Source organism: Sebastes umbrosus, chromosome 9 (assembly GCF_015220745.1).
Source record: "Sebastes umbrosus isolate fSebUmb1 chromosome 9, fSebUmb1.pri, whole genome shotgun sequence".
Classification (NCBI taxonomy): domain Eukaryota; kingdom Metazoa; phylum Chordata; class Actinopteri; order Perciformes; family Sebastidae; genus Sebastes; species Sebastes umbrosus.
Window position 1 is genome coordinate 11734759 of NC_051277.1, and position 27117 is coordinate 11761875.

Below are 27117 nucleotides of genomic sequence, written 5' to 3' on the forward strand. Positions count from 1 at the left end.
TTTAACTTTTTCTTCTACGACATAAAATATGTCAGTAAATACCCCACTCGTGAGTTTTGAAGCTTTTACGTGTCTTAAAAAAAGTGGCTCAATGAGACTGCTAAACGTCATCACGCCGACTCGTCCCCGTTTTACAGCCTCGTTGTGTATACTCGCTCTCATGTGACCAATGTGTAGTTCGTTTATAGCCTAACGTTAGCTTTTTACTTCTGGTGATTGCATTCACACTTCAAAATCATAAAAGTGGTGTTCATTTGTGAAGATTATTTTACGGAACCAGTGTGTTTACCACAACAGGGCCTATTTTTAGCAATAATCAAAAACCCAGTGGAAGAATCCTATTGGCTTTTTGTTGAGGGAACCATGGCGATGCTAACTTACCCTACAAAAATACATCATCCCTGCAGCACTCTATTGTCCGACAGATATGGACTACCAACATGGCATCCAAAAAAGTGTTAAATGAACCGTATAAAACTCTGCAGTCTTGCAGCCAGGCACCACAGTGGCATATCTCTTTTAAAAACCACAAAGTGAATGTTCTTGTAGTCCACAGCCTATTGCACCATATTAACCATAACCATATTTCTTCAACAGTAACAGTGTGAAAAAAACACACTGCAAACAAAATTCCATTCATAAATACACTTTAAATATGAGTAATACTGACAACCGTGTGTCAACTTGATATGCTAACCCCCATCAGGTTGACGGCGGCTTGTTAGGATTTTAGTGTCGGAGGAAGCTGCCTGTGGTACAGCTGGTAAAACATCCCAGAGTAGACGGCAGGCAGCTCCTCCATGGCGAGGTCGATCCTGTCGAAGCCCTGCTCCAGGCCCTGAAGCAGCAGCCTGGCTACGCGAGAGGTGATGGGCGTGGTGTGGTCGGTCTTGGCCAGCTCGGCGAGGTCCAGCCACTCGCAGCGCAGACACTCCTGAGTGCAGAAGTTGATGTCGTAGCTGAGAGGGCTGAGTCGGCAGATGATGTACATGTCCGACATGCCGAAGGCGCCGGGGTGGTTGTGCTGCTGCCGGATGCTGAGCAGAGACCTGAACTCGGATTGAACGCCGGTTTCCTCAAAGACTTCACGAACGGCAGTGGCACCTGAGAAAGATTCATTAAAATGTTAATAATATGTAAGATGAGGCATTTTTAAGAGATCCTGACAAAAAGGAATACATTTACGTTCCCTTGTCAGAGTCATTTTGCAGATGGATGTTTAGATGTGGGGGAAAAGGGAAAATACATATATTTTTTGTAACATTTGACGCTGCTTTTTGGGTTTTGTCATAATATTAAAGCTGCTTTTAAAATGTTAGAAAAGGTGAATTTGTAGAAACAGATAATTATTTTGCATATATATCATGTGCCTTATTTTGTACAGTTCAAATGAATGTATCATCTTTATGCATAACACTAAAATCAAAGGATTTAGCTAGATGTACTGTATTAGATTGTTGCTCTGTTGAGCGTCACGCTCACTCACCAATATTTTCTCCTGGATCAGACAAGCCACCGGGGAACTTCCAAGCATTCTTTGTCTGGAAAAAAGTACAAATTTAACATCAATTGTGATAGATGGCACTGCTGTAAATGTATCTTAAGAGTCATATCAACATGTATGCTTCAGAAAATGTCCATTTATGTTCTTGTTTTGAATCACAATTTCTTTAAATCAGTGGCACCGTCTTACAGCGTGGCAGTAGTTTCTTTAAGACAATCACAGCAAGTAGTACAATGTGTGTTCAAAGCATCATCTTATGTATCTGAACTAATAATTATACAGACAGAGAGATGTTCAATGCTCTGATCTGAGCAACTGTATTTTACGTTTTATATTTAGTGCCTCACTCTGGAGACTTTTACATTTGATGCGGTGAAAAGTGTGTCCTCCAAAACCTGTTTCACCACTTATCCTTGATATTTAATAACAGTATGCTGCTGGTTAAATTATGATGTCAGTGTTGTACATATATTTTTGTAGTTACTTAAAAGATTTTTTGTATGCAGTGCTTTATTTCATCTTAAGATTTCCCTTGTTTTGCAAATCCTCTCGTTGTGAGGAACACAAATGCATTACAGCATTAAATGTTCACATTCTATTTAATTTGACTCCACACAATAAGTCAGCATTTCATTTAAGGTTAAATACAGATGTTTTTTTTAGGATTCACCAACATATATTTTTGGAACTGTTTGAAAATGGGCTGGTACGGAAGAAATAAAGAGATTTTGTGTAACTCTAATCAGCGTGTTTTTTTCAGAGTAAAGGAGCTGTCAGAGCTAAATGCTAAAACAATAATACCAAAACCCCTTGCGCAAGGATGCCAAATAAACTGTTCACGCTGAGTCTACTGGGAAATGATTGAACGACGGTTAAATTAAACCCTCATTAACATCATTCAGCTCCCCGATGGATGAAATGACCTTCAGTCCGCTGGGGATCTGTCTTGTGTTTTCTCCTGATGTTAGAGTGATAATGTCCTGGCTTCTTTTCAGGAAGTTTGTAACCCTTCGTGAGCTCTGAACCGGCTCGGTGTGCCAGAGACTCTCGACTGCCAAGGGCCAGACTGTTATGAAGCCCATTTCCAGTAAACAGTTTGATGGGGAGGAGGAGGAGGAGGAGGAGGAGTAGTAGAAGAGGAAGAGATAAAACACTTCCCACACTTGCAGGCCACTAACTGTTTCCCTCTGCTTCTGGACAGAAGCCATTAAGATACATTGTATGCTCTTCAGATTCCCGGCTGGGACACACATGTCGTATGTTGTCAGCAGACCCACTTTTACTCGTTAATTATAATTTGAACTATATTTTGTCATATGATCCAGGTTTTACGGTCCCTTCTCAGATTACTCCTACTGAAGAGGGGTACGCATAAAGACTGCAACTTTAACACCACGGAAAGATATAAATTATTTTAATTCATAAACTCCTATATTGTGTACAGTATATAATATGGGGGGGGAGTAATTACTTTAAAAGGTGCTCTCCAGAACATTAATATAACATCACACAACTATTTGCTATGTTAAGATATAGAGGAGTAAATGTCTACCTGAGCAGAGGGTGAAGTCTCTCTCCCTCTGTGTGTGTAGTAATCTGAGTTTCTCCTTGCTTTGTTGACATAGCCGGGCCGGCTGCCCGTGCCTTTTAGTGCGTGTTTGTGATTGCGATTGCGACTGCATTGCTCTAATATGGCGGTTACAGCTGATCACGTCAGCGTTAAACCCACCCTTTGGTTCCCCCCCATATTAACACTGTTGTCGGCACTGTTACCTTCGTTTCCATTGTAAGCGCTGTTAGCACCATTAGCTACGAGCTGCCGGTGAAGGGAGCATTTCCACCACTGTGCAGAAGATCTACTGTATACTGGTGTACAGTATATTGAGTTACATGGGTAGGCACAATGCCAGGACTTTCTGATGTTTGATGCTTTGAATTCCTGGCAGCGTTAGCAGTCATGGTGGTGGTGTGCATGTGGTCATATTACAAAATATAATGTTTGTATTAAGGACAGAAGCTGTTTTTGCAATCTCTACTATTTAGGTTACAAAATGCACACGTTGTGCGAGGGTGTGTCTTTACTTATCGCCTCGTTAATGTCAAATCAAATTAGCTGGTATCTTAAAACATAATTGGTGTCCAAAATTGCAGCATCGCCGTGCAATCTCGTCCTGGCCGACTGAGAATGCAAACAAATCTGTGTAGCAAAGATTTTAAAAAGAGGCCTGTTGTAAGTCAACCTCATAACAACTTGAGCGCTACAGCAGGGCTCTGTGAGAGCGGACACAGGCGCACACTCACAAAGTTGTTTGAGTGCATTCAGCTCACGTAAACACCGTGTTTGCTTGAGGTCAACTAATGTCGTGTGGAGCTATGTTAAGCGTGAGAGGAGCTGGGAGGATTTCCACACACGTTTGGATCAACAGAGGCAACATACAACTCACTAAACAAACACAACACAGATATTTTCAGCAGCACCAAAAGATCTGCTGCTTCATTGGCTCATCTTTTCACTGTAGATGGAGGATCAGTGTCCAATATTACTGAAGCCTTTTGGCTCCGCTAGCTGCCAAAAATAATATCTCACCTGCCAAAATATGCCATGATTTTTCTTTTAAAGAAATGTGTCATGCTGCCAACTGTACCTAGTATATATATATAATTACAGCTCTGTGCTTATAGCTAGCTTTTTCATATGCTGCATTCCTGATTGGACATAACAATAACCAAATTCATACATTTACTGAAAATAAAACAAAAATAATTATATCTTAATTTAATTAAATGAATGTGGTCTATATGGAAAAACAAAAAGATATTTGAAATAATGTAATGGAGAGCAATATGTAACAATAAAGTGACATAATACCTTATTTCTGTCTTGGACCACAAGAACTTTTCCATTGGATTCATCAACAACTGCACCTGGAAAACAAACAATCAGACATTCGTTTCACATATTTTGCAAGCACCTTTTGTCCCCAATATATAAGCTAGTCCACATTTTGCACTGACGTAGTTACTGAAACCTGTTGGCAGTCAAGTTCAAAGTTAATTATTAGGTTGGACACAACATAAAACCTTCACCATGTGGCGAAAAGAAGCCGGGAGCTGAGCCTCTCCGTCAGGCCTCAGACGACACAACAGCTGCCTTGTCCATTTTATATTTCCTTAACACGTCTCTGCTGTTGAAGATCAGTCAAATTCACAGACAAACCAGTCAAATAAATGACAATAACACTGATGGGCTTGTTGCTCATAATTTAGAATAAGTGGGAAATTGAGTTCATTGCACTTCTCAATCTAATATACTAAAAATAAAACTGTTATAAAAGTGCCACTTGACTTTTATCCAAACGGTGCAAATACCAGAAGTGTATTACAGTTTTAAAGGAACAGTGTGTAACATTTCGGGGGATCTATTAGCAGAAATGTACAATACTCATAACTATGTTTTCATTAGTGTATAATCACCTGAATTCAAGAATCTTGTTTTCATTAGCTTAGAATGAGCCCTTCATATCTACATAGGGAGCGGGTCCTCTTCACGGAGTCCTCTATGTTGCTCCAACATGTTTCTACAGAAGCCCAGAACGGACAAACCAAACACTGGCTCTAGAGAGAGCCATTCGCGTAACGTGAGCCGCAGAGTGCAAAACCGTGGTATCGCCAGCTGCCGTCTGACCTCCGTTGCTCATAAAGTAGAGTTAATATGGTAAGGAGCAAGGCAAATGGCGTTCCCACGGTTTTGCACTCGGCAGCTCACGTTACCGCAGTCTTGGAAAGTGAGGAGTGAGCAGACAGGTACTCGGTTGCAATCTGCAACCACACCACCAGATGCCACCAAAACCTACACACTGTACTTTAAAGTTCTCTCACTGTACGGCCTCAATATGCTTCAAACTAAGTATGTTGTACAACGTATCAGGCTATGTCAAAAGGCAAAAGTGTTTATATGTTTGGATTGGCTCTTTAGCTGCTAAATGCTCCAATATATTCACCAGCTAGTTGCTAACTTTCTGTATCTGTTTTTTGATGCAGGGCAGGTGGCGTGCATTGGGTTTATGTGAACTGTTTGACTGAGTGGAAATTGAAACGTGTTGAAAAACATCCACGTTGATGTCTGAAAATAGGGGGTTAACATAAAATATATGAAAATGTGTTACTTTCGAGTCTAAACCGAGTTCGAGTGACTCAGCTGTACTTGTGAAAGATGTGGACATCCCATTTCACCATTTACATTTTTCTCTCCTGTTTGAGCAGCTTTTTTTTTCAGCAGGTTGTGACTAAGAGAGGCAGCTATGTGCTGCCGCTGACAGCTCCTGGAGGAGGAGGGAAAACGGGCCACTTTCTTTTCCGGTTGCTCCGTCTGACCGACCGGGACGGGCCTCCTTAAATGAATGTCACAGATGTGTAAAAGAGGGATGGGTCGTCTTAAAGGCCTGACTTGGACTTCCAAGTGGAAACTGATGTCATCCCTGATCCCTGTGCCATATGGCGCTTCACAGGAGGAGGCCTGGCTGCTGCTAAGGGAGGCTATCATTATGTAGCCTTCAGTCGAGGAAACAAAATGCTCTCAAGGAGCAGGAGAGAAAAAAAAGGGAATGACACAAAAAGCCCAGAAGCAATCATCACAGGGGAACTGTGGGTTCTGTAGTAAAAACTGTTAATCGCTTGAGGTTACAGTTGGCTTCTGAGCCACAAAAACATTTGATGTCTTCTCTTAATTCATATTTCATGTAGGCTTCTTCTACTACTTTTTAGCTTTTACAATAATTATGGGTTCACAGTATATGTGTGGTATACTATGAGGTCACAATGAGGTCAAATGTAGAAATCTGGAAGAGAGTCGCTCTAGATCAGAGCATCTAGTCAACACTTGAGCTGAATTTCATTACAATATACTAATTAGACTGGCATTGCGACGTCTATTACCCGGATTTTGTTGCCCAGGTTTCCATGCAAAGGTGTATTTGTTATGAATTAAGTCTGTTACATAACTGCTGGTTTAGTTTTTACACATACTGTGCTGTAAGGTGGGGAGACGGCATTGAAAAGAGTGAACGCTGTCCAAAAAAACAATTATTAATGGTTCCATGAGTCACTAGGTGATGCATCAGACCATGAAACACTCTGTGTGATTCACAATAATGATGCTAATTTGTGTAAAAAATCTGCCAAAATCTATTTCCTTTTATTTCACTTCTCGTTAACAAGCAGCTTACTCAACCATCAGTTGGGTGGACACAGGATATCAGTGTAGACATGACGTGAACAGCTTGAGATGCTGCAGAATACCATTGATATAATAATAATAGCATTAATTATATTGTGATATTTTAAAGGAGTGTGTAAGTTCTTGGAATCACTTTGAGCTTTAAGTCCTTGACCCTGTGCTGAGAGATCAGAGGTCATGTACAGCTGGTAGGATTTCAGCTTCATATAAGGACACTTCAGCAGGGCAGATGTTGAAGTGTGTGTGTAGAGCGCAATCTCTTTAGATGAGAAACCGTCTCTGTGCCCAACATCTGTTACCTTTCCAGACAGCAAACTCCAAGTCTGAAAAGTGAAGCCAATGCTGAAGTGCCTTAAACTTGCATTCTTTCTAATATCCAGCAGGGGGCGACTCCTCTGGTTGCAAAAATAAATCTGATTGTATAGAAGTCTGAGAAAATGAGCCTACTTCTCTCTTGATTTATTACCTCAGTAAACATTGTAAACATGAGTTTATGGTCTCAATCACTAGTTTCAAGTTTTCTTCACTACAACATGATGTTCATTTAGTAAATTATGGTCCCATTTAGAGTCAAATCGATGCTTTAGGGCGTGGCTACCTTGGGATTGACAGGTCGCTACCACGGTGTTGTCCGGTCTGGGAGTTGTCTGTGTTTTCGTCTCAGAACTTTAACCCTTTCACAGTGTGTTTTCAGTTCATGAACGTTTATGTAACATCTGGATTTAGCTCTGCAGTATGATAGTTTTAAATCTTGTTGGGCTAACTTTCAATTCTCAGTGTGTAGAGGTGCGTGTGTGTACAGTAGTGCAGCAACGAAGCTTCGAATACCTCGTAATATTTCTCACCAAAGCTTCGAAGCCCAAAATATTGTATTTTCACAGCCCTAATCTGCCTTTGAAATGATGTGAGAGTGGGTACCATGTTAAACTCAGTTACAGGTGTGTTGGTCATATACAACAATAAGAACCAAGTTTTGAAACACCAGAAATGGTTTTGTAGTAGTAGTGAAAGTTGAAAATAATGAGCTGCAAGCACCCGAGCAAACAAGTATCAGATCATCTAAACAGCTGTGTATTTCACATTCCTAACCTCAGTTTCATCAATGTTTGTGTCGTTTCATTTTGGCAACAAAAAAGGGAATTTCTGGACCCCCCTTCCAAACTGAAGGATGCTCTGGACATGTTCTGACATGATTCAAATGCATCCACTCTTAAAAGGTACAAACAGCACTCTGCCCTCTGCTGGACGATCAGAAACGTAGCACACTTCAGATCTGCAACTCCTCCCTTTGTTGCTCCTCTCCACACATTCACAATGCTGATGAGTGAATTTCCATTTACGCAAGTGAAATAGGCCAAAGTTGAAAAATGCATAACAGGCCAACAGACAAACAACCTCTCCTCTTTTAACAATAAAAAGTAGGATATCACTGCTACGAATAAATGATTTTAAATTAGCAACAGAATGGATTTAAATCACTTTTCCATATCTTCGGCTTCTGTCAAGTCTACCTCGGTCTCTGTGGTGTGACCCGTTCCAAAACCTGAAGCTCTGATTTATATTAAGAAATAATGCAGTGTCTGTCTGGTGCCGCCTGACGCCAGTGTTCATCACTGCTCTAGTGACGTAAACTTTACTCCCATATCAGTAATGATTTGGGTTTGTGTGTCCCGGGAGCTTGTGGTCAGCTCGGAAGTAATGGAACACCAGACGAAGCTCTGAAGTCTTTGGTTTAATAAATGCCAGAAGTGCGCATACACATTCAATTTATGACACAAGGATGTAGAATTTGATACTCAAAAATGACGCGATAGTGAATCGAGAGATATTTTTTAGGGCTGCACCTAACGGTTATTTTACTGCCGATACATTTTCTGTCAACTGAGTAACCGATTAATCTATTTATTGTTTTTTGATGTTTGACGATAGATTAAGCTGTTTTGGATCCACTCCTTAGGAGCACTGAGACCACTGGGTCTTACTGAAGATTTCGTCATTTTACTTTGAATAAACTATAATAGATTATATATCATGCTCTGTGGTTGATGATGGCTGAAGCCTGATGTTTACATAGCATTTATCTCTCTCTGTTGCATATTCTATCTTGTAGATAGGGGTGTAAGAAAATATAGAAAAAATATAATATGGCAATATTGTGTTTTGTGATACTGTATCGATTCTCAAAAACACTGTATTGATTTTTAATTAATAGTTTACATGGAAAGACTAACTCAGTCAATACTTTATTTTATTTGCAAAGAGATGCTCCATCTCAGTGTATGTGCCCTCCTAAAGTAGTACTATGAAGTTGGATGATACAGGGACTGTGATGAATGCAAATGCAGATCCCACTGTTCTGATTGCATAAAAAAGTAAATTTATTTTTACTCAGATTTTATGCATATGGTGGTGTGTTCTTTATACTATGACAGTTTTCCTAAAATTAGATTAAAAAATCGCAATATATCACCTTGCTTACAGTATCGCAATATATTGAATCGTTACTCCTGTATCATGATACATATCGTATCACCAGAATACACAGCCCTAGTTGTATATACAGTGTATTTTGTATATTGATTGTCGATGTGCTGCATAGTGTTTCTTCTTGATGGTCTCTATAGACACTCTGTGTTCCAAATCGCATACTTTTTCTTTTTGGACAATACAAAAGAAAATGTGATTATTTTTCAACTTCTCCTAAATCGCATACTTCACACAACCTGTTGTCCTCCTGGATGTTTTTAAATCTACCGGCTTAAAGGGCCAGAGGAAGGATTCCTGTTCTTACTGTGCAACTAAAAACCTTTGACTACTCGATAAGTGTGCAATAACATAAGTTTCAGTGCCATAATCGTGCTCAATTTGAATATATGTTCGTATTTTGGTTTTAATGATATGTCTCTTCTTCAAATCTAGCAAGTAACTTTCTTCTAACTGTGTTCATTACTGTTTCCAAAGTCAAGAACGAACTTTCAGGCTAAACATTTTCTACCTGCTACTCCGATTTGGTGAGTTGCAAACCCCGGCAGCCTGCTTTCCCCGTCTCCCAACCAGAGCGCCAGCACAGCGTGGTCGTGTTTGGCGTGATGGAAGGTGAAGCCGTGAGTAGAGGCGGCTGCAGCACATCGACTCAGTGAGATGGGAACTCGAAGCCACACTGCAACTTTCCCATCTGCTTTCCACTGGGCCAAAGAATCTGTGGAGTACACAAATCAAAAGTTCACCAGGATACACAAACGTTAAAAATTAATTTTGAATGATGTTGCTGCTTTATTAAATAATAAACTGCAGAAACAGGAAAAATGAAGATTGTTTTTGATGCTTAATCTGATTTTGGAAGCAAATGGAAAATGTAAAGAAAAGAGAAGATGACAGGCAGCAGAGACAGTTTGGTGGAAGTAGCCTGAAGGGTAAAAGGAAGCAGATCTTTCAAAGTAGAAGGTTGCTGGTTTGAATCCCAGACTGACTGGAAGAATACAGGTAGTAAGGACGTACTGATGAAACAGTTGGCCACTTCATCTGTTAGCTGATCAATAGGAAATCAATCGGCAACAATTTGGATATTTAACTAATCTTCTAAGCCATTTATAAATCAAAAATGCCAGGATCTTTTCTGGTTCCAGCTACCCTAATATAATATTTTCTGTGTGTTATATCCTATTTTAGCTTCTATCCTAGCTTTTATTTTTAGCTTGTTTTTATAACTGTTTTAATTATGTCTGAATGTTCTTTTGCACTTTGTCGCAATGTTCTTGAATGTTTATGTAAAGCACTTTGAATTGCCCTGTTGCTTAAATGTGTTCTACAAATGAAGCTGCCTTGCCTTACACTGGGGGTGAATTCTCTGAGGTCTAACCTATCCATAGAGACCAAGATCATGCATATAGACCTGGTAGTTGTGGAGCTATTCTTGATTTATTTTGGGTATGTCTGTCTAGGCAAACCACACCTTCCAGCACCCTAGGGCTTAAGAGGTTAAATATATATTATTTGCATTCAGCATATGGGATCCCAAACCTGAATAAATGCTGGGAAACCCCGCCAAATGGAGAGTCCGCCTGGTCCTATCCTTACTAAAACCTTTGTAGAATCTATGTGCTTTGTGTTGTTTATATCTGCTTTGGCAAAGTTGTAGTCAAGGAGTTGCTGAATGAATTCAGTGGCATCTCTGTGCATGACATCATTGCTATAATGGTGTTATCCACTGTCTAATCTAGAAAACATTTTAGGCGAGGATAAATGTCTTCTTTGGTTCATCACAATATACTCAGGCATAGTAACAGTCACAATGTTACTTACACTGGGGATGAATTATCTGAGGTTTAACCTATCAATTTAATTAAATTAAATTAAATTCAAACAACTTTATTAAGCCCTCTAGGGGCAATTGGTTTGGGGCAGCTTGTACATAAAAAACATAGATAAAATATAGTGACACACAACAACAACAACAATATATGTAAGGTAAAAAAATAAAAAAATAAAAATATACATATCCATAGAGACCAAGATCATGCATATAGACCTGGTAGTTGTGGAGCTAGTCTTGATTTATTTTGGGTATGTCTGTCTAGGCAAACCACACCTTCCAGCACCCTAGGGCTTAAGAGGTTAAATATATATTATTTGTTTTTTTTGCATATGGGATCCCAAACATTGATAAACGCTGGGAAACCCTGCAACAATACTTCATGTGCTTTTATCTCCAATGCATATGTGCAATACCTGCAGATTTGATGCAAGACATGACCTGTGCATTACTCCTCTCAGTCTCATTCACAGCAGCACTTTAGGACAACTAACCTTGAAGCAATCTGCTGAAGGAGCTTTCACTGATGTCCACCGGTAAACAGATGTCAGCCAGGTTCACTGTCACTCCACCAAATCGGTCCACTTTGCCCGTCAGAGCACCGGCACCGGCACCGGTCACCCCGTGCAGCTGAGAGCGAGCTGCTGTGCAGGAGAACGCACGAGCAGCTGGAGCTCTGCTGCACGACCTTCCTCTCAACAACAACGACGACGGCTTTAAAAGCTTTAACGCACCAGCAGCCATGTTACTATACACTCACATAAACAACCTTTTTAATAGGTATTTGTTCACTGTTCAACCGGCATGTGCTTGTAGTACAGTTACGTAAACGTCCGCCCTGGAAGTTGCATAAATACCGTAATAGTCTGGTAAAAATAGCTCCAGGGAGCCGGAGCCAAAACCCAGTCTGTGATTACTCCATTTAGACATTTTACAGGTTATCTAGTTAATACGTGAACGTTAACTACCAGTATTAACGCTAGATATAAAATAACATATGATGATGAATTCGGCTAACAAATTAATCATTTTAATGCTGTAAAATATAAATTATGACAAGGTTAATACAGTACTGCAATGCTCGTTGACGCACGCTCTTCAAGACGTCATGTGGCGCAAAGACGCAAACAAAAAATCAAAAGTAACGTTGAAAACTATGAAAAAACGCCGCTTGGTATATTATATATATGCCGAATTAAAGAATGCATCTAGAAAATGTTTGTTATCTATTTAATCATGTCAAAGTATGTGTTATTACTTGTTTGTAACAAAGAAAACCTAAAATGATATGATTTTTCTATGGAGTTTTGCACGACTTTTTTTTCTCCTGCTGCAAAATGTCTTTACGGTAAAAGGGAGGCGGGATTAAACTTTAACCAGGAAGTTTACACTCCATCCTCTGTGTTTACACATGTCTGCAGGTTCACGTGGAGGATTTACTATTAAAAAATGTCCTCAAAGAAGAATAAGAGCAAATCGAAGAGAGCGAGTGAAGGAGACAGTTCACTGCTGCTGAAGGAGAGCTCCAATGACTCCTCCAACCTGCAGACATCTGGCCACGAAGGAGGAAGCAGCACAAGTTTACACAGCAACTCATTCACTGTCATTGATTTCATTGAGAAAGGTAAGACATTGAGGCATAAAGCCAACAGTTTAACATGCTTTGACACAGTTTGTAGAGTATATAAATGCAGTAAATGAACCAATCTGCAGTATGAAGATGGACTCACTCACTGGTGCTGATGCTGGTGCTGATGCTGATGGATGCTGACATGCTGCTCTGTTTTGTTTTGTCTCACACATTTGATTTAAAATGAGACACTGGTTGAGGTAAAAGTAGCTTTCTGCTTTGAGGCTATTTATCCATATTTATTGATATAATAACTATGTGAATTTCTTCCAAAGTTACAGTCTTTTTGGTATAAAAAGCAAGATATCAGCTTGATTTGTCTAATTCAGACTGCTCAAATTAACTTCATCTGCACTTTATAATGTATTTTTGCATCTGTCCCCATCACTTACAAGATAAGATAAGATAAGATAAGATAAGATAAGATGAACCTTTATTAATCCTCCGAAGGAAATTCAGGTTACAAAGCAGCAACATCAGCAAACAGAGTGAAACACAGGAGAGGTAAAGGTATACACAAATTATAAAAACAATAATAGAGATATAAAAGATACAGAGTGAATGGGAACATATATGTATATGAATATATGTTGTGAAATTTCACTTTTACTTAGTTGAAGTCTGATTTATTGTTTATTGTTTGTTATTTTTCCTCACAGCTGATGACAAAACACCCAAAAGTTGCAGATCAACTTTAGTTCAACTGAGCCTCAATTCAATGAAGTCAGCCAGCGTTTGCATCGGGAGGCCTGTCCTGCTGACGAGTCCCACAGGACAACAAGAGGTGTCCTCTCTTCTCCTCTTCTCTCCTCATCACTTGTATTGTTGTTTTAAAGCTCTACTGACTAACGTATGAAATGAGTGATGCTGTTATGTTATTAATATTCATTTGTCTATTTCGTCTGACTTACAGGTGTGTTTAGGATGGCCGGTTAACTCCTTTCCTGGTGGAAAAGTTGGTCTTCAGAAATGTGCTCAGAATAACCTCAGAGTGAAGTCAGGTGACGAGGTGATGCTGCACCCACTGACTGGTCCTGTGCTTCAGGCTGAGGAGGTGGTCCTCTCTAACAGGTAACCTTCATCTGACACTCACCGACTTAAAACAAATAATAAATTATGTAAATTAAAAATATACATTATACATATTAAAATATCATAGTCACACTATTCTATATTATAGTTATTGTACACTCAGTTTCTAGTTTATTAGGTACATCTAGCTAAAACTAATACAGTCTAATACAACAGCACTGCAATAAATCATGAAGGTTATAATGTTCAGTTTGTGTTGAAACTGAGATGTTGATTTTACTTTATTATTTATTATTATTTGGAAGCTGTAATTTGTGGTGCTGTTGGCTTTTATTGCCTTATACTGAGAGATTTTTCTAATATTTTTCCATCCATGCGTATATCACATATCCACTGTGTCACTTTGCTTCGAAATATCATCAAACTGCACTACACTATTGAATTAAATTACAAATCTGCAGCTGAAATTTTAAACCCCAATACAAATAGTGTGTGGTGTTATATGTGATAAAGTCATTGTAATAATGTACAAGAGCATCAACAATAATTTAAACCTCTAAAAGCCTTTAGATTGTATCACACACCTTTATGTTGTGTATCTTAGGTAAAGGCTGCCATCTGCTGGTTAAATCTTGTAACTGCAGTTAAAATGACAAACTATAAATTTTCCAAAAATAGTATTGTCTAGATGTTATTTATCTACATTATGCATGTATCTTTTTGGAATAATATTTATCTACACTCTTCAGTTTTCATATTACATGCTATGACATAATTTAAATTTTATGTGTTTTGAATGTTTTGTAACCTTTTTGTGTTCTGTGTGATGCTGCTCCTGTGAAAGAGATTTTAATGTCAGTAGGGCACTTTCCAGATTAATTAAATTGTATATATTATGTATATATATTATATATAATTAGGGCTGTTAATCGATTAACATATTGAATCACATGATTGTCCAAGATTAATTGCAATTATTGTTATTATTATTTTTTATCTGTTCAAAATGTACCTTAAAGGGAGATTTGTAAAGTATTTAATACTCTTAGCACCATGAAAGTTGGCAAATATGCTTGCTTTATGCAAATGTGTACATATCTATTATTGAAAATCAATTAACAACATAGAACAATGACAAATATTGTCCAGAAACCCTCACAGGTACTGCATTTAGCATACTGCAGCCCAACAGGCAACAACAGCTGTCAGTGTGTCAGTGTGCTGACTTGACTATGACTTGCCCCAAACGGCATGTGATTATCTTAAAGTGGGCATGTCCGTAAAGGGGAGACTCGTGGGTACCCATAGAACCCATTTTCGTTCACATATCTTGAGGTCAGAGGTCAAGGGACCCCTTTGAAGATGGCGATGACTGACAAGCTAGTATGACATGGATCTATTGCGTTAATGCGTTAAAGAAATTAGTGGCGTTAAAACGATTTGCGTTATCGCATTGTCATCACGCTAACATTTACAGCCCTAATATAATAGGTTAAAAACATTACAAGATGTGTATAGTTTATTATTATGTATTATAGTTAATTCTCACATACATATAACTGTCATTCAGGTCAAAAGATGACACACTAGAGACAGAAGAGTTCAAGAACTTCTTTCTGAGGTCACTGGGTAAGTCTTCTTCACACTCTTGCATGTTTGTTGACACTTTTAAAGTAGGGATGGGAATCTCTGCTAATCCTAAAATTTGATTCTCGATGATAGATTCGATTCAGACGCAATTCTTCATTCAAAACCTGATTCTCGATATATTAAATAGAAAGAGGAGCACTATATTCCAGGCTCTTACTCTACTGAAATGAAATATGAAACCTTATAATTGGTCATGATGAAGCTCACTTTCTGACCGAATAGGAAATACAAAGAAAAGTGTGAGAATGCAGCTTCTATAGTAAAAAAAAAAAAAAAAAAAGGAAGCATGCTTCAGTTCCTGTATGAGAATACAAAAATTGATATATTTGTGCACAATAATATTTTATTACATGTGCAATAATTTGCTGGATATATACATTAATCTGAGATTTTATATGAACAGTATATACTGCTGTTTTGGTTTGTATTGTACCCTTCTTTTGAGGTAACAAGGGGTCCTGTTTTGGTTTCCCTTTCCATTATCTATCATCCATCAATCCATACACTTTAGTCTCCAAGACCTGTACAATTACCCCATTTGGATAAAAAAAGTACTGTGTCCTGGTTTTGAATTGCTGTTTATGTTTAGTTTTAGTCCAGACTGCTGTGTTTCCTTTGGTAGAATAACTGGTTTGTCTGTTTTGTGCCAGTTGGGAACATCCTTTTGCCAGGAAATGTCATCCCCCTGACCTACTTCGGCCGGTCATGCAGTCTCCGGGTCGAGACCATCAGAGGGGAGGACGGAGTCACCCTCCACAGACCAGCTCCATCTCCAGGACTGGACCCTGACACGGAGGAGTCCTCCGTGCTGGACTCCACCTCAGCTGACCTCTCCCTGCAACTCAGCTTGCTCACTGTGGATGACAACAGCGCCGACGGGGCACCAAGCACGCCTGGAGAGCCCGGGCCTGCAGCCAGCACCCCACGCCGACCAGCCCATCTCCCTTCTCTCTCCTCACCCCCTGCTCCTTGCACACCGTCCTACAACTCCCAGAATCCTCCTGCAGAATCAGCAGAGGATGCCGTCAGTGTGGAGAGCTCACTTTGCTCAGAGCAGGCAGAGAAAACCCCCACAGCTCCCCCTGGTGGAGCACTGAATACTGACACCTTCTACTGCCTGTCCTGCTCCACTAAAGTCCGTTTCAGAGACAGAGCAGGGCAGGAGGATCTAGATGCAGAAGCTCAAAGGTCGAAGGTCAAATACAGCATGATTGGTGGGCTCAGCAGCCAGTTGGATGTCATCAGAGAGACCATTGAGCTTCCTCTGAAACACCCCGAGTTGTTCTCCAACTATGGTAGGTCAGACAGCGCATTGTTGTTCCACATGTGTACTGTAGCCTTTCAAACAGTCTAAACTAGGACTCCATTTAACACAAGATCTAATTGCAAGCTGTTTTCTGTGCAGGGATCCCACCTCCCCGAGGAGTGCTTCTGTATGGTCCCCCAGGCACAGGAAAGACCATGATTGGACGAGCCATAGCCAATGAGGTTGGAGCTCACATGACGGTGATCAATGGCCCAGAAATCATGAGCAAGTAGGTCCTATTACTCAAAAACATCGCATCACTTTTCTGTCTCAGTATAATAATGTGTACTGTGTGTCAAGTTGTTCTAGTCATAAATCAGAAATACAAATTAATTAATAAATTAATTAAAATAAATTGTATAAGGGTTAAGAACATGATGATATGAGTGTGTGATGTCCATCCCCATGCTCTATTATGTCTCATAAGTTGTTGCAGCAATTTTTGGGTTGATACCATTTGTTACACAGATTTGGTGCTAAATTTAACCATTTTTTACCAGTCAATAATTGATAAAAATGATAAATAATCCCTCCAGAATATCACATTAAGACACCAAGACCTTGAGGAACACCATAGAAAAAGCCACGCTGTGATTTGGTATCAAAAACTTCTGACATTTGGAGATTTCTGCAAGAATTGCGTTTTTCGGCGATTGGATGGCGAGCACGTCTGTTGTGTAAACTGCTCAGAAACCCCCGATTATCAATCTAGCTAGGAAAGCCATCCATCCTCTGAATGCTCTAGGTCTGTAGTTTGTAGCTGTAAAGTTTCACCAGGCTGTGATTATCCTAGAGTCGTATCCTTGTCTTATGTCTTTGCAGATTCTACGGTGAAACAGAAGCGAGGCTGAGGCAGATATTCACTGAAGCGTCTCAGAGGTAAACTTTGTAGTTAATCCTGCTGATCGTGCCCTTAAATTACCATCATCATTACTATCCTAGTATATTTTCTATATATGCAAACCACTGAATGTTTTCTTTTTGTTGGCCTTAATGACAGCACAGTTAAACTAGACTAAAGTCCTAAAAAAATATGTCAACGCCAACATCAGCTTGTTAATATTGGATCTTACAGCCTTGTCGGTCATTTTATAAACATCAGTGTTCATGTATAACATTTGTCACTTTTTTTACTTCATTTATAGACCACCTGCGATAATCTTTATTGATGAGCTGGATGCTTTGTGCCCGAAGCGAGAGGGAGCGCAGAATGAGGTGGAGAAACGAGTCGTTGCTTCTCTCCTGACTCTGATGGATGGGATTGGTTCAGTAAGTGTCCTTTATATCTTTCTACCATAATACATCCTAACAGGTTTTTATTATTAGGTTAGTATAATAGTCACTTCATTTGAATGGCGCTTTTCTTAGAACTTGCAATTAACTTCACTCTAAATTCACATTTGAGTTATTGAATTGTATGTGCAGTAACTTCTAGAGCTGCAAATATTTATCGATTAGTTGTCAACTATTAAATTTATCACCAACTTTTCAGATTAATGGGTTTGATTAATTTTTTATGGGAAAAAAAATTCTAAATTCTCTGATTCAAGTCTCTTAAATGTGAATATGTTCTGGTTTCTTTACTCCTCTATGACAGCAAACTGAATATCTTTTGAGTTGTGGACAAAACAAGACATTTGAGGACGTCATCTTGGGCTTTGGGAAACATTTGGGATGTTGGAAATGTTTGGGAGACATTTAATAGACCAAACAACTAATCGATCAATCAACAAAATAATCAACAGATTAATTGACATTAAAAAACAATCGTTGGTTGCAGCCCTAGTAACTTCAAAATGCTATTATTCTAGTCTATTCTGATACCAGTAATCTACCAATTATGTCCTTGATTAATTGTTTTGTCTATATAATAGAGTCCAAGACAATGTCTTTAAATGTCTTGTTTTGTCAGACTAACTGTCCAAAACCCAAATATTCAGTTTACTATTAAAAAAAGACAAAGAAGACCATCAAACAAAGAAAAAAATCAGTCTGTCAGTCAACGAATCTACTAATCAACTAATTGTTTCCGCTGAGTGATGATAGCCACTTCTTTCTGTGTCCTTTTTTCATTACTTGGCCAGCGCTTACAGTATGAAATGAACAGTTTTCTCATTATTCCATCAGTATCATCATTACAAGGATGTCTGCTTTACATTTACCAGCGCTTGTTCATCATACACACACGACCTAAGAATGTGGCTTTCTGCAGCAGAGCGTGGCTCTGTCAGGAAATGTCCTCATTGGAAATGCAGATTGTCATGCAGAAACCATCTCTGCATGCTGGACGCCCTTCAGACACTGTGGGTTGTGTCTCTGGGGTGTTGTTTGTCCTCTGAGCGCTCTGTCAGTTCCTGATGAGAAAAAAGATGATCCCCCCCCACCCCACACACACACACACACACACACACACACACACACACACACACACACAACCAATGGGAGCCTGGGAAACAAATCACCTAAGGTTGCCATGACCTGCCAATTTGGCATACGTTTATCAGCAAAGTACATCTCCATGAGCCCAGGCAGAAAAGAGCCTACAGTTGGATTGGTGATATTACACAGATACACCTACGTCTGTCTGTTTTCCAGGCTAGATGATCCAAGGTCATCAGCACTGATTAGGATGCGGAATGTGGTGAAAGCGCTTCCTGCTCTTCGCCATTCTCGCTCGCACTGTAATTTATTTGTGTTTCTGTTCTCTCTGCGGTGTTTAAAAGTGGAAAAATCTTGCAGGCAGACCACCCCGAGAAACACAGCAGGACTGACTTATGAAGTCACAAATGCATGGTCATGAAGTTAAATACAAGGCTGTTTTACTTAGCTCCTCGAAAGTTGATATTGGTGACTCAAAGCAACAATTTGCATGTAATTCCTGGTGCGTATCTTAGCCAGCACCGCAGATTTTGTCAGGGGTAGTTTGAAATGTACCAGTCCCTGTCCATCATCAGTTATTTTTACACTTTTGATGGTTTTTGAAAAGCAGCCCCAGAGTTACCACAGCTGTGGGAGTGGACAAACACACCTCAACGTCAATAGGTTGCACTGAAGAATCAACACTTAGTAACACTGGAAACTTTACTGTATTGCCTGGTAACATTAGCATCACTGAAATATTACATATTACATATATTACACATACATGTATGTTGATGTCTTTCTTAAAAATGTATACATTTAGGGGCATCCTGATGGCACGTACCGTATAATCTCAACATTGTACCACAACAGAGGGGTAAACGTTAAAGCTGCAGTGGGTAGAAATGGAGCAAATAAGGAAAACAGCCTGTCATGACATTAAACCATGATTACTAATCTTTTCCTGTCCTTCCAGGAGGGTCACTCAGGTCAGCTGTTGGTCCTGGGGGCCACAAACCGGCCCCATGCTCTCGACCCCGCCCTGCGCCGACCAGGACGCTTTGACAAGGAGCTGGAGGTGTGTAATACCACAAAATGATTAACCTACTGCTTTGCTGTGTGTTTGTTTGATAACTGCTGGATGTATCTCTGCAAAGTTCCTTGAAGTGCTCTATCCGTTTATGGTTTGGGGTTCCTCAAAGTTCCTTCTAGGGTTCCACCACAATTACTTTAAGTGTAAACGAAACTTTCTGTTCTGCAATTCATTGTTCTATTGATTTCCTGACGGCAGGTGGGAGTTCCTAGTGCTGCAGAGCGTGCAGATATTTTGCAGAAGCAGCTGAACTTCGTCCCGTGCAGCGCCACCGCTGAGGAGGTGACGCAGCTGGCCGACGCCGCTCACGGATACGTCGGAGCAGACCTCGCAGCTGTTTGCAAAGAAGCAGGCAAGTAAACACTGTCCTACTGTCATGTAGAAGGTCAAAATGCTATGGAATTTAAAAAACAAAAAACATGTTTCCTAGTCGTTGGTACCTGATGGCAGTCTGAATGTGGTCTGCAGCGTTTTTCACATATCTACGCCTTCTCTTCTCTCTCTACTGGGCCACATGATGTACAAAATGTCCCAGCAAGGCAAACATTTCTGTTGCGACAAAGTCCTAAATGTATATCGTAAAAATGCCACTGAAACCAAGAACATCCACAGCTACTCGGACCAGTTGTGCTGGTCTTTGTATTGATTTCCTCTCTTCCCGAAATCAACATCATTTAGGAAACCAAAACAAAGTCACACGCGCCAGCTGGCCCAAAAATGCACTCCATCTTTTAGCAGTCTGGTTTGCCTCGTGGGCTCAGGCATCCAACCAACAAACAACTAGAATACGAACAACAGTTTGTTATTGAGCTTTAGGTACATTTGACTCCACCTCTGCTCGTAAAACTTTGCCAAAACCGCAACTTCTTGTGACTTATTTCTTCTTAAATGATTTTCTCCAAATGTCTGACATGCCTGCAGCCCCTTTTGAACACAGAGGGTCAACCATCCTTTGATATTTGCCAAAAAGGAAGTTGTGAGTTTCTGTGGTGTTCAGATCCCAGTGAGAGAAACCACTGAAACCACCACTTGTTGTGAAATTCCTTTGCCCCCTCACCCCTGATGCCACAAACCAATCCACCTCACATCCTGAGGACGAGCATATTGGCTTATTTACAGAATGTGTGTATCTGAATGTGCTTGATTGTGGGCGTTGGGGGTGGGGAGGTGGGATTGTGCGAGCACAGGCACATTTGTTTTTCTGCGTGTGACCCCGTATGCCTCCTGGGTGGTCCCAGCGCCTGGGGTACGTGGCATATTGCATTTCCAGCTGAGGAGGGAGCTGGGGCTGCTGTGCGGAAGCACTCCGGCGAAGAGCGTGATTTACTGTCCGCAAAGGGCCAGACGTGACTGGCAGTGTTTTCTGAGAAACCTCCTCACGCCCCGGAGGGAGACAACAACCTCCCCAACCCTGTTTGACTCCGCTCACTTCCCTCAAAGTCTCCAAACCCAAATCACTAAACAAACACAGGCCCTCACAAGTACGCCACAGATTCAAAATGCATTTAGTGCTTTATTTATGTCTGTCGGCACATTCAATCCGGGAATAAAGTGTGAGTAAAATACGAGCTGAGGTGAAATAGAATACAGCTATAAAGGCTTCAGAGTTGTGTGTCAAATCTCCTGGCATCCACATGTAATACCCCTAGAGGTTCCCTTGAAATCTGGTTTTATGCAATAATAAATCTAGCAAATTAGGAAACAGTTTGACATGTACCTTTTTGTATAGCTAACAACTAACTAAATATCTATCGATGAACAAGATGACGAGGCATCAACAGTTTAGGAGAAAATGAATGTGAATATTCTGATATGTTATGTTACTCTTCTCTGCCACAGAAACTAACCTTAGTTGTGACTTCTGAGGAGTCAAACAAACATTTAGGTAGCAAAGCTTTCAGTGTTTATGTAAAGATGCAACTGCTGGCAAACTCTAGTTAATAATATTAAACATTAAATAACATATACAACAAAACAGTAACACTTAGCTTAGGATGACTGTGATTTGATATTAGTAAAAAACAAACTAATTGTGTTGGGATTATGCATTTTCTTTCTTTAAATGCTAAATCAACACATAACGTGGCACTGTAAACTGACATAAAGTGCGAGCTGCCGGCTCAGCCTTCACCATCTCGAGAGCCGTGTGGAGGCAAAAGATATGCTCTGAATTTTGTATTGAGCACCTTTAAAGCAGCAGTGTGTAGAAATGGAAAAAAATCATGTGCCTCTGTGTCCTCCGGTGTCCCCGGTGCTCTTAACAGCATCTGCAAGATTTCACCGACCGAAGGAAAACAACCAGTCAGAGCTGACCTGGAGTCTGCCGTCCAGTTGCCGTCTCTGAGCCGGCTGTCAATCACTCGCAAACTCCGACCAAACGGTCAAACTAGGCAGCACTGATCAAATATGGATCAATATTCTGTTACTGTAATGCCTATTTCTCGCCTCAAATGTTTTCAGAAACATCTTGTAGTGCACTGTTGTTGAGATCTCTTGAGGAAATACCAAGCACCGCCCACCAGCCGGAGCACAGCCAATAGGAACGCTCAATAGGAACGCTCTCTCTCTGAAATGACCTGTGATTGGCTAAAGTGTTCCGTCACGGGCTAGATTTTTTAAAGCCTGCAAACAGAGCCATGATGAGGTGCAGAAGTCTAGTTTTCTGTCAGAACACTTGAAATACAATATGCTGAAAGGTTATTATGGAATTTTTGCCCAATGATGCCAAAAATATACTGCCTACTGGAGCTTTAAAGCTGTTGTGGGCCGTAAAACCAAAACAAAGAGCTGAAAGACCCTGAAAGGCTCTGTGGAACTGCAGAGTCGGGTGATGATTATGATGCTACAAGCGACCCTTTTACATACACGTAAACATTTGATCCATTGTTGATATACTGCAGGGTGTAAAGCAAAGATGACAAGTTGTAAATAGAGGTTTGACAGTGTGTTAGTAACTGCCTATATGTGTGCGTTTGTGTGAGTTTGACTAATGGGTAAGGATCCACCCTCACCAAGCCTCCATACTACCACACATTGCACATAAACACACACAAGTTAATATCTGTTTTTTCCTTCTTTGCTTTCATTGAAAGGAACAAAAGCCGAAGAGGCACAAAAACACATCGAGTCGGAACTGCAGTTGTTTCCTTCTGCTGCTCGGATAACAATGAGCTGCTGCGGGAACGTACGCTCCGACGCACCGCTTCCTGTAAAATATAAATGGGGGGGACGATATTGCGACGGCTGCGACACGCTCGGGTCACGCACAAGATCCCCACCTTGCACAGCTGCAGAGAAGCATACGCACATACACACACTTATGACTTCAATTTAAGATGCACACACACAGGAGCAGGTTGTGGTGGGGGTTTCACATCCTGCCTTTAGTACAATACCGAACTGCTTATAGACCAGAGTAGGACTATTTAAACCAAGAGGGAAGGATGGCCAGGCCTGGTTGTCTGCGTGTGCATTTCTTTTTTTTTTTTTTAGAGCATTTGCGTGTGCATAAGAATGGATGGAAATCTTGATGTCATTTAGGGAGTTTTTGTTTGTCCAGTCCGAGTTGTACCGAGCCCCAGAAAACAACTTCTTGACGACAGATGTGTTATATAATCAGCATTTAATTACACTTGATCACGGATCGGCCAGTTTCAAATGTAATGTAATGCGCACTCATACCAGATCTATTAAAGTCTGTTTCATTTAGGTCACCTCAAATCCCCTTTAAGCCTCCACTGAGCACACAAATTATTAAGAAAGTCTGTGCTTTACATCATGTGCACTGACCGAAGGAATCCAGGTTGAACGCCGTGATCCTTTAATGAAAGGTAGGATTTTTAAACCTGGAGAGGAAAAAACAGGAATGCGTCTCAGGTTTAAGAAAGCATACTTTTTTTCTTGCAAAACGCATTTATATTTGTTAGCTGTAAAACTAAAAGATTAAAATTAACATTTTCTGATCAAGAAAAAATCAAAAAATCAAAATTAAGTTTAGAGGTGGGGGTGTCGTGATATCCCTGTATTGATTTAAAAATGAAAGATTGATATCATCTTAATTATACACATAAGATAATATTGTGTAAATCGCTGACCCCTGCTCCCTGCGATTGATTTTGTTTCAGTTGACAATGAAATTGTATTGGTGGCAGATGTTAGGCCTTGTGGAATTTTTGTTTATCAACTCATCTAGTTGCTTTTTCACTATCCAGTAGTGTAATTGTTCTTTTTATACGCTTTTGTACAATTATGATTATAGACTCACTCCACCTCCCTACACTCCTATTGAAGGGTAATTAATTTGCCAAAAAATGAGACAAAACACACAATAAACTGTTAAAGACACTAATTTCTTTAACGCATTAATACAATCGATCTTAGCGGGCTCAGTTTTAAAGCTAAAATGAAGATACTAGTATCATATGAAACTAGAAAACCTAAGGAATTCAAGTCATATATACATACATTTGCATAAAGCAAGCATATTTGTCCACTCCCATGTTAATAAGAGTATTAGATACTTGACAAATATCCCTTTTAAGGTCCATTTTGAACAGATAACAATACAACCATGCAATTAATCGTGATTACATATTTTTACAATTTGACCCCTCCTGTCCTGTATGTATCATCTGCATTTGATTTGCTTCTCCACTCATTTCTCCACAAGTTATTCCTTTAATATGTGTCATTGACAGTCCAAGTATCTCAAAACTCAATTCAAAGTGCATAGTTAGATTCATTGCTTCTCTGCTGCAGGAGGAAAGGTCAGATACACTATAGCTGAACTGTAGTAACCTTAAATGAGGACCTCTAGTGGGCAGATGTTATATTGCTGGGGAGGTAACCAGCCAAGCTCAGCTGCAAGCAGTGAATGTAATGTCAGCGTGGAGGGCAGATAGACTGACCTCCATTCAGAATATGAAGCTCATCAAGTCTCTTTTCAGTCGTGGATGCCGACCTTCCATCAGACTCACTCCTCCAGCTCCTCTGAACTTCATCCGTCTCAGTTACTGTGTCTGAAGTGGACATGGCTTTCATCATGGCTTCGTGCAGGTTGACAGATTTATGTACACATTAAGATGATCTGCTGGATTGTGTTAGTCACAGCAGGAAAAATGTACAGCCTGCACGCCAGTAACTCTATTTATAAACCCTCCTGACAGCGTTCCTGTTGTATCTGATGTAGCTCCTCGTCACGTCATTCTGACTGGGCTTTATGTCATGTCTTCATGTTTTATTGTTTGTTAGCTGCACGACTGCCGAACTGCCGCGGCTCCACGTCTCATTCACATGGTGGAAACTGTTGCCTTTCAGCTATTGAAAAAGGTGCAAAGAGAGTTTGATATTTGCTCAGTTACAAACAAAAAGTACTATGAGACAAATTTGTGATTCTGGGCTATATAAATGAAACAGACTTTATTTAATCTAGAGTACAAAGCTTATTGATATACAATAATGTTTTGTCATTATATTCAATAAATCAAAATCTGCACAAGCGTTGAGCAAAGACCAACATCTTGGCTTGGTGCCACCATTAAACTGAATATCTGCACAATGTCTTTATAGTGCTTTAAAAAAAAACAAAAAAACTTGTCTGTACAATAAACCAGACTGTCTACAATCAAGGAAATCCTTGCACAGTAATGCAGCAATTTAATAACAGAGAGATGCATAGAAAATTAACTAACTTTAAAAAGAAAAAAGGCATCAGCAGAACACTGGAGTTGAGTGTCAGAACTGTGGTTCCCCTTTAGGGCTCCAAGATAAATTTGAGATTATTAAAGGGATATAAGAGAGACGTAAGATATTTGTTATGTACATTTTTGATCTTCTTCACCTAAAATGTGACCTTGTGTGAAAGAAAAATCACTCTTTAGTGGAACTGACCGCAGTTGATGTACACAATATCCATGTTGCCATTCACATATTTTTATATACATTTTGAAGTATTGCATCAGAAAAGCTGTACGCAAACGGAAAAATATGATGAAACTTCCTCGATTGCAAAAAAAAAAGTTTTTACGCTTGGGTTAGGTGGTTATTGCGTTAGTTGAAAAAGAGTTGATGCGCTAAATGGGATATGGAAACGCCTTTTCCTGAATACATTCTGATATATTAATATCGTCCCTGGACAGCATGAAACATGGCCAATACTAGCTGACATGACAGAACAATAAAAACTTGACCAATTGAAACAAATTCCTGAAGACCTCTCTCCATTTTTCTCTCGTAGATCGGCCAAGGTGACTTGTTTTGTTTCTTGTTCGCAATCTCTACTTCTTCTTCTAATCTGTTTACCGGCGGATTACAGCCATGCGTAAAGCGTAGCCGATACCGCCAACTAATGACGAAACTACACAGCCTAGTTTGTTCACTCCAAACCAGTTGATGGAAATGCTCCTAATTCATATTTCTTTTTTGCTACATTCCAAAAGTTTGCTTAAAATGTTCTTGATAATTAAATAGAAACATGACTACTGAGGTCCTAACCAAGACAAGTGGTCACAAATAGACTGCCTGGTAGGGATCACAAGCCATAAAGTTAAGATCTGTGTGTTAGAATTTACAGATTCAGATCAGTTAAGAACATTTTAGAATGACAAAGCCAAAGTTGGCATGTAAATCTATTGTGTATACGGTTTATAGAAGTGTAGAAGAAGAAGAAACAGGCAAATTAGGTGATTCAAATGATAGAGAGACAGCCAACAGAAGTGGATTTCCTCCGTTGTAACCACATAGGCACTGATTTCTTCAGATCTTATTTCCCCCTTTTACGTTGACCCTGTTCCCAGCTCAACACAGATTATACAAAACAACTCTTCATAATGAATCCCTCTAGGTGTTTTGTGTGGTATTGGATGCTATCATGTGGTCTCGTGGAGACTCTGGGCGTCTCTCTGTCGTCCTGTCGGCGTTCAACTGATCCCGGTGCTGGCAGATGACTCATTTCCACAGTCTAAACAGTGCAAATTGTGTGTGTGAGGGCGCACG

At 40.0% G+C, this 27117-nt stretch overlaps 2 protein-coding genes across 2 annotated transcripts in view; one reads left to right on the forward strand and one right to left on the reverse strand.

Moving 5' to 3' along the window:
• Positions 1–220: 220 nt before the first annotated feature.
• Positions 221–11906, reverse strand: nudt6 (nudix (nucleoside diphosphate linked moiety X)-type motif 6). The gene is made up of 5 exons (XM_037780223.1): positions 11547–11906; positions 9736–9939; positions 4374–4429; positions 1487–1541; positions 221–1104 (listed from the first exon to the last, which is right to left on the reverse strand). Exons 1-5 carry the CDS (start codon positions 11794–11796, stop codon positions 722–724), a joined length of 948 nt encoding a protein of 315 aa, XP_037636151.1. The 5' UTR covers positions 11797–11906; the 3' UTR covers positions 221–721.
• A 512-nt stretch (positions 11907–12418) lies between these two features.
• Positions 12419–27117, forward strand: part of spata5 (spermatogenesis associated 5) — a 121082-nt gene continuing 106383 nt past the window's right edge. The window contains exons 1-10 of the mRNA XM_037780222.1: positions 12419–12676; positions 13342–13466; positions 13596–13753; positions 15285–15343; positions 16015–16659; positions 16770–16899; positions 17493–17549; positions 17816–17939; positions 20008–20109; positions 20323–20476. Of these exons, the coding sequence (XP_037636150.1) occupies positions 12502–12676; positions 13342–13466; positions 13596–13753; positions 15285–15343; positions 16015–16659; positions 16770–16899; positions 17493–17549; positions 17816–17939; positions 20008–20109; positions 20323–20476 (1729 nt within the window). The 5' untranslated portion in view covers positions 12419–12501. The remainder of the gene's footprint in view (positions 12677–13341; positions 13467–13595; positions 13754–15284; positions 15344–16014; positions 16660–16769; positions 16900–17492; positions 17550–17815; positions 17940–20007; positions 20110–20322; positions 20477–27117) is intronic.